Source organism: Triticum dicoccoides, chromosome 2A, assembly GCF_002162155.2.
Source record: "Triticum dicoccoides isolate Atlit2015 ecotype Zavitan chromosome 2A, WEW_v2.0, whole genome shotgun sequence".
NCBI classification, from domain to species: domain Eukaryota; kingdom Viridiplantae; phylum Streptophyta; class Magnoliopsida; order Poales; family Poaceae; genus Triticum; species Triticum dicoccoides.
Window position 1 is genome coordinate 19,941,169 of NC_041382.1, and position 7,572 is coordinate 19,948,740.

Here is a 7,572-nt window from a genome sequence, read left to right on the forward strand (position 1 = left end):
TGAAGGACTGCTGTGCTACTGCTGCTTCGTGCTACCATCACTCTGTCAATGCTACCTCGGCCACTTGGTCCCGCCGCCGACGAGATACGCGGCTGAAAGGTCGCCCGCCGGCGTCCAAAAGCCCAACACAGGGAGGTAAGCTCCAAGTCAAGGCTATGGTTTCTGTGGAGTTTGTTTTTCTTCAGTGAATCGCTTGATGGGTTCATGGCCGCTTTTTGCCACCAGCCCGCCATTGTGTTCTTGCTTCTTCCAAGCTCGCGGCTGACTGCGTTATGTTTAGACGGATCCTTTCTTCTTTTCATTCTTTGTGCAGTAGCTCCTAACTTTGCCAACTGGTCAAAACTTTCTTCTTCTACCTGTCGCGCAACCAATGATTTTTTCTTTCTTCTTGGGATGAGATGTGATTTGGGGATTCCGACATCCCGATTCGTAGAAAACCAGGATGATAAGCAAAAATCTTGGTTTGCTAGGATGAAATGGGCAAACATTTACTGATTTATTTTTCCGAAGGAGTATTTCTAAAAGAAATTAAGGTCATTCTAGTGATTGTTGATGTAGCTAGGCGGCTCACTGACATACTTTGCACCCTATCATAGTGTCTGTAGAAGTACCATTGCATCCCCTGTTCACTTAGTGTACATGATTAATTATTACATATGGAACATGATTATCTGATTTTGACCTCAGTGCAGGTCCAATGGAAGGATGGCTGAACCAGACTGGGATGATCCGGACAGCGGTCCTTTTAAGCTTTGCTGCGCATCTTGGCCTCATCCTCCTCGCCGGGATCCGTCGGCGTAAAGCCTCCGGTGGGCGAACGCTCCTTCTGTGGCTGGCGTACCAGCTGGCCAACTGGGCCTCGGCATATGCCCTCGGTAGCCTGTCCATGGGCAGCACGTCCCAGGAGAAGCCGCAGCTGGTCGCGTTCTGGGCGCCGTTCCTCCTGCAGCATCTCGGCGGCCCAGACAACATCAGCGCCTACTCCCTCGAGGACAACGTGCTGTCAGGGCGGCAAGCACTCAACGTGCTGGTGCAGGTCGGCGGGGCCATCTATGTCGTGTACAAGCACATATACCTGCGCGGCGGTGACAGGGCCTTGCTTCCATCATCCATCACCATTCTCGCCGTCGGTGTTGTCAAGTATGTGGAGAGGGTACTGGCGCTATGGCAAGGCAACCTGGGCAACATCCGGAGCTCAAGCAAGAAGAAGAAGAAGAAGAAGAAGAGACAACGAAGGAGATACACTGATGGCTCGGGCTCCGCAAGCGGAACGGTGCTGGACAATGAGCAAGCCCTGATGGTTGCCCACGACATGTTCCCATTCTGCCAGCGTGCGATGACCGATTCGTCTGTCAACATGGATTCATCTGACCTTGAAGCAACCAAGGTCATGTTCTCTTTTGGGTGGGAGAGTATGTGCAAGGTGGTGGAGATGGAGCTTTCTCTCATGTACGACATCCTCTACACCAAGGCAGCCATGGTCCACACCTGGGTCGGCTACTCGATCCGGCTTGTCTCACCGGTCGCCACCTTCACGACGTTGGTTCTGTTTCTGCTGTACAGCAAAGACGGCCAGAGGAGAGCAGATGTGGTCATCACCTACACCTTGCTGGTAGGTACTTTGATCCTGGACATCAGATGGCTTCTCAGTGCACTTGGGTCTACCTGGATGCACGCATTCTTGGAGGCTAGGCCACGGGCATGGCTTCACCATGAGGCTCTGTGCTCTGGGAGATGGCACCGGCTCCGTCGTGCCGTCGTGTCCCTGGATCTTGGCCGGTTAGCCCTTGGCATGGCGCCAGGCCGCTACAGAATGTGGTCGGGCACCATCGGGCAGTACAGCCTGCTGCACGAGTGCACCCGTGAGACGATGCCTCTATGCGGGAGAGCAGCCAAGAAGCTTGGATTGGAAGATGGGTGGAAGGAACACCACCACTCCGAGCGCATTAAGCTCTCACAAGGAGTCAAGATGTTGGTGTTCTAACGTGTACGGAAGATACTCAAGTCAACCTACGACTACGGCAAGCATAAGGTTGGGGATGATGATGCATACTCCATGAATGACATCACCACATTCTGGGGCCAAGCGGTAGTCAAGAGGCGTCCAGCGAAACTGCGGAGATTCCAGCTGGCCTTTGGCCGTGAATTCCAGGAGGACATCCTTGTGTGGCACATCGCCACCCAAGTTTTCCTCGTGTGCGGCGGCGGCGGCGGTCAATCACCGATGCATGGCAAGAGTGCAGCTGCGGCACATGCCAAGGCGATCAAGGCGCTGTCCGAGTACCTGATGTTCCTCGTCGCCGTGCGCCGGCACATGCTACCGGGCCTTGTTCTCCGCAGCCTGTATGAAGTGACCTTCGATGCTTTGCAGGACATTTGGCGCAAACAGGCCGTCAGCAGCCGTTCGACGACAGCCGGCAGGGAGAGGGAGGGGAAGCTTGCAAGGACTATGCGTGACAAGATGGACGCAAATGGCGAGTGGGGTTTGGATCATGATAAAACTCGTCTCGTCTCCGACGGAGCAAATATTGCCGCGGCGCTGCTAGAGGCCGATGAGTCGGAGATGCCGGAGGTGCTGGAGCTCGTCTTCAACGTGTGGGTGGACAAGCTGCTGTACGCGGGCACCCGATGCAGCCGGGAATCCCATGCCAGGCAGCTCAGCCGAGGGGGCGAGCTCACGACCGTCGTCTGGATTTTGGCAGAACATGTTGGCCCGTTTCAGATCGGCCAATGCGTTCCGGATGATAAGAAACGGGATCTTCCTCCACCGTGCCCACTTCCGGTACCCAAGGCCATGGAGGAACCTTATCCGCCACCGTTCATGATGTATCTTCCGCCGTCGACCGCACCGTGGCTACCGTCGCCGCAATACGTCGAACCACCCAAGGAGGAACCTTGTCCGCCGCCGTTCATGTATCCTCCACCGTCTACTGCACCGTGGCCACCACTGCCGGAGAGTCCGCTGCCGCCACCACCGCCACCAGCGCCACCCATGGAGAGGCGTAGACGGTATGCTACGCTGTATCCAGTGGACTGAGTGATATCGATCAGTTTGTTTAGTGATCATATTTTTTTTTTCTTTTTCGTTGAGGGGATCTCAACATCGTTGTTAAGTACAGAGAGAGAGACATGACAATTTGAGAATCCGAGAACTCAGTTTCCACGCTCATTATAGTCAGCTGTGATGAGGCTAGTAATAAAGTCAAGGGGTTTTCAAGATCACTTGTGCTCTGCTCCGATATGTCAGTACCATACATACAACAAGTCACTTAGGGCATCTCCAACGCCGACCTGCAAACCGGACACCAGATCCGTTTGTGAACACTCATAAGGGAGCCGGCCATCCAAAGCTAGCCGCATATGTTTGGTTGCTTTTTGGTCCAAATTTAATGAAATTGAACAAATTTGATGCATATTTAAACAACCTGGACGATTTTTATTTATACTTGGATAATTTTTACATAAAATCGGATGATTTTCGACATATTTGAACAAGACCAGACTCTAAACTTAGCGTAAATTACCGTCAACGCCCACTCCCCATGTCCATGAACCCCAAAAAATGAAGCTCCGCCTCCGCACTCTGCAAGCGGCTAATTGGCCGACGATGATGAGCCTGCTAAGTTTGGCTTCAACGGCAACAAAAGAGCGATTGCCTTCCCGGGGCCCGAGCGTCGGCGACCTCCAATGCTCTACTCATCCTTTCAGTGTAGTGAGAATGGGCCTCGACCATGGTAATGTCGGGATGGATCGGCGAGTTGGGTGGCGCCGGCTCTTCATCGACCGCGTCCTCCTTTGGGACGTCCGCGGCGCCGACCTGTCGGCCTGCCAGTCAGAAGCAACGACGGCGATCTCCATCTTCAGCTCGTATGACATGCTGTCCCAAATGACTTTGGAGCTCGAGCAGGACATGGCGGGCGTGGTGTGGGGAGGAGAAAGGGAGGGGAGATGGATGGATGCGGCTATGGCCGGGGCTGGAGTTTAAATAGTGTCGGGATGGCAGGGCAAGCGGCTGGGTAATTAATGGTGGCCGACAGAGGGACGGACCTGTGGCGTCGTAGTAGGTTCCTCGATAACCACACATGTTTAATGTAGGAAGGCGAAAAGACATGTGGTCGTTTGAATGCGGAGGAGTCATGTGCACCGGAAAGCGATGCGACCGACGCTCTCAGCCGGCGTGCCGGTTCAATGCGCGGAGTGACATGAGTAGCATGTCTGCTTTGGGCGGGGGTGAATACAACACTGACGCTCTGGAGCAAAGCTGACCACTTCGGGTGGGAATGCGTGCGGAGGCGGGAGGTTTTTTGGGTGGGTCAGGGCAGTCAGAAGCCGACGTGGGAGCGGTCCGGACTCCCGCAAAGCCCCCCCCCCCACCCCCCAGCATGTTTCCGGTTTGTGGAAAAATCACGTCCGGACCGATCGACAAACCGATACACGCCTGCTTTGGATGACAAAACAGGTCCAGAACATGCAATCCGGATGGTTGCAGGCAGTTTGAGAGTCAGCTTTGAAGATGCCCTTACCATTTGCCCCTAGTTAATTAGGAGGAGAATAGGATGCACTAGATGCCTAGTAAGCGTTTCACCGGTGGCTGGTTTTCGGCTAATTTGTTTTGTTGGCCTCTTTTTGGCTTTTAAATCATGTTCACTTTTCTATAAAATTGTTCATAAGAAGTTCATATTTAAACAGAATGATTGCATTTTTTTAAAATGGTCATTGTTGACGTAAAAATATATTGTCTAGTCTTTTTTATCAAATGATTGGCTAGAACATGCACTTCTACATGGTATAAGAGTTAAAGGGTGTTGAATTCAGATACGAAATGTTGAAACATCCAGCGGTCCCTATATGGATCTCTGATTTATTCGTACAATACAATGCCACTAATCACATCAGGTGTGTTTAAATTATTATTGCCACACACACACTTTAATGCATGCATGCGTGTAGATTATTAGTTGATGCCGCCGTTGTAGAGTTCGCGGCCATATCCGGTCTGCTTGTCGTAGTACCTGTCCCAGAGCATGACCCCGCCGTAGTTCGCCGCCTGCTTCACGCTGGGCATCAGGTCATATTGCATGGACCCAAGGCCGACCTTGTCGTTCCTCCCGGGCACGTTCGCCGCCGCCAGCCCGATGTACACCTTGCTCCGGGGGTACCTCGCCGTCCACTTGCTCCACTGCGCCATCACCCCGTCTTTGTACACGTGGTTGTAGGAGCACTGGTCGTCGCCGTAGAACCTGACGTGGATCCGCTCGAACAGCCCCGTGTCCAGCGCCCTCTGGACGTGCCAGTCCGGGTACACGCACCGCGGCGTCGCCGTCAGCCGCACCCCGGGCGCGCCGCGGTAGTACCGGTTGTAGCCGGAGAGACGCCTGGCGAGCTCGTCGTAGTGGTCCGGCGCGCCCTGGTCGATGAAGAAGTCGATGCCGTCGACCACCGCGTCGCCGAACGGGCGGAACACGCCGCGGCGGCCGCCCCCGAGGTGCGCGTTCCACAGGTTATCGGCGACGTCGGCCGCGGACTGTGATGACGGCAGGGAGTACTGGGTGCCGCCGCCGCCGATGGAGAGGAGGACGACGATGCCCTTTCCCCGGCAGTGCTTGATGTCGGCGCCGATGCCGTAGAGCGGGTGGCCGGAGAGGTCGCCCCAGTACCTGCCGTGGCCGAAGACGCTGTAGAAGGAGATGATGACGGTGTTGTAGATGCCGGTGTCGCAGGCCTCCCCGAGGGAGCCCTCGTCCTTGTTCCGGCCCCAGAAGACTGTCAGGCCGTGGTCACCGGCGGTTGCCGTGGCGGCGAGGAACGAGACGGTGAGAAGAGCTCCTAGTAGGACACATGAAGGGCGTCGGAACGCCATCGTTTCTGCTTCTTCTTCTGGTTAGTTACAGTGATTGTTGGTTGTTGTGAAGAGTTAGAGCGTCTGGCCAAGTCTATATATATAAAAAGAGGCAGTAGGTAGGCAAGGAAGAAAGGCATTTGTTCACAAGGTACGTACGTGCGTGCAAGTCATTTCTTGTGTGCCGGCCTACACAATTTCGATTGGCTGCGGCGCCAACTGGTCTGGATGGGGTCAAATCAGATGGACGATCGACCACAAGTCAAGCGTAGAAAAGAAAACGGCAGATGTCTGGGCGCCGCGCACATGGATAGAGAAGACCCATTGATTAACGCAGACCTCAAACGTCCCCGAGTGCCGCGCGCGTTTTGGTCATGCTAGCTACTACTCCCTCCATCCCCGCGCTAAGTCTTTATAGAAATTTCACTATAGATTACATATACGGAGCAAAATAAGTAAATCTACACTGTAAAATGCATCTACATATATCCGTATGTAGTCCACAGTAAAATCTCTACAAAGACTTATATTTAGGAACGCAGAGAGTACATCCATGCGCCCTCGGTGCGAAAAACAAAAACAAAATCTTCACCTCATGATATACATGCATCGTCTATTTGGTGTATTAACTAACGCCAAACCTTTACATCTATGTCGTCGTCGCGGACGGCCTGCCTAGCCACAACCATGTAAAGCTCAGCTACATGCTCGTCAAGTCGTCATCAACCTGGCAGGGCCGGTTCTGAGATTTTGAGGGCCCGGGGCGAACATAAAACTCAAGGCCCTTTCATATAAAATAGCATAGCAGTAATAATTGATATATATGTATGAAATGTAACCAATAAACCTGTACATTCATCTAAAAAATAATTTTTATGTCAATTTTTTTTTGCTACCCGACACATATACTTTTTAAACTTCATATGAAAGCTTAAACAATGCAAAGCTATATATGCATGAATGCATATACGAAGATAAATTACTTAATTATCGTAGATTCTCGTTTCTAAAGTCCTCGCGGTACACTTAAAATGCTAATATAGGACAATTGACCGGCGCTACATGCATGGAACAGGGTGAAATGACAGGGCAAGAATTATGGGGTTCTTCTAGACCTGTGTTTGTGAATCTTACGAGATGCATCACGATCAAGTGGCGGAGCAAATTAAATCGAGCCACGCAGTGCAATAGACCAGCGACCGTGAACTCATTATAAATCTAGTTAGTACAAGGAGAGTGATAAACTGTAGATATCACAAACCTTGGATCGGTCAGATCCCGGCGATAACACGATATGGATTTTTGTCTGGGTCCGGCAGGAGGAGCTCCTCGACGTGCGTGTGCATCCAGCGCTTGGAGACCAGAGCGCGGAGCGGAGTTGGTCGGCCTGCTGCACCCCGGCGGCGGTTCGTCAGACGGCAACACCTCGCCTCACGTCCCATCCATTCAAATTTCATAATTCCAATGCTATAATCCCTATATTAAGATGAAGTAAGAAAGCATCAGTCCTCTTATTTTCTGTCTTCTATGAAAGAATGTAGCTCGCTCTTTCAACCCGGGGGCCTGGGACAGGGATCGTGAGGACTCGCCATCAGAAGGAAACTCACGGCTGCAGAAATTTCTCGTGACCTCATGGACTCCCTGCGTGGCTGCTAGGCCCTTGCGGCTAATACGAGTCCCAATAGATCATGTCTAATACGATATGTTCTACCTGACGGGGGCCCCTGGACCTT

At 52.6% G+C, this 7,572-nt stretch overlaps 1 protein-coding gene and 1 pseudogene across 1 annotated transcript; one reads left to right on the plus strand and one right to left on the minus strand.

The window, feature by feature from the left end:
• On the plus strand, positions 1-3,222 carry LOC119358695 (annotated as a pseudogene).
• A 1,663-nt stretch (positions 3,223-4,885) lies between these two features.
• LOC119358696 (xylanase inhibitor protein 1-like) lies at positions 4,886-5,860 on the minus strand. Its single transcript, XM_037625136.1, has one exon. It carries the CDS (start codon positions 5,858-5,860, stop codon positions 4,955-4,957), a length of 906 nt encoding a protein of 301 aa, XP_037481033.1. The 3' UTR covers positions 4,886-4,954.
• Between the last annotated feature and the right edge of the window lie 1,712 nt (positions 5,861-7,572).

What these genes read in the sequence shown, in the direction of transcription:
- LOC119358696 (XM_037625136.1), bottom strand. Translation starts at nt 5,860, where the DNA reads ATGGCGTTCCGACGCCCTTCATGTGTCCTACTAGGAGCTCTTCTCACC.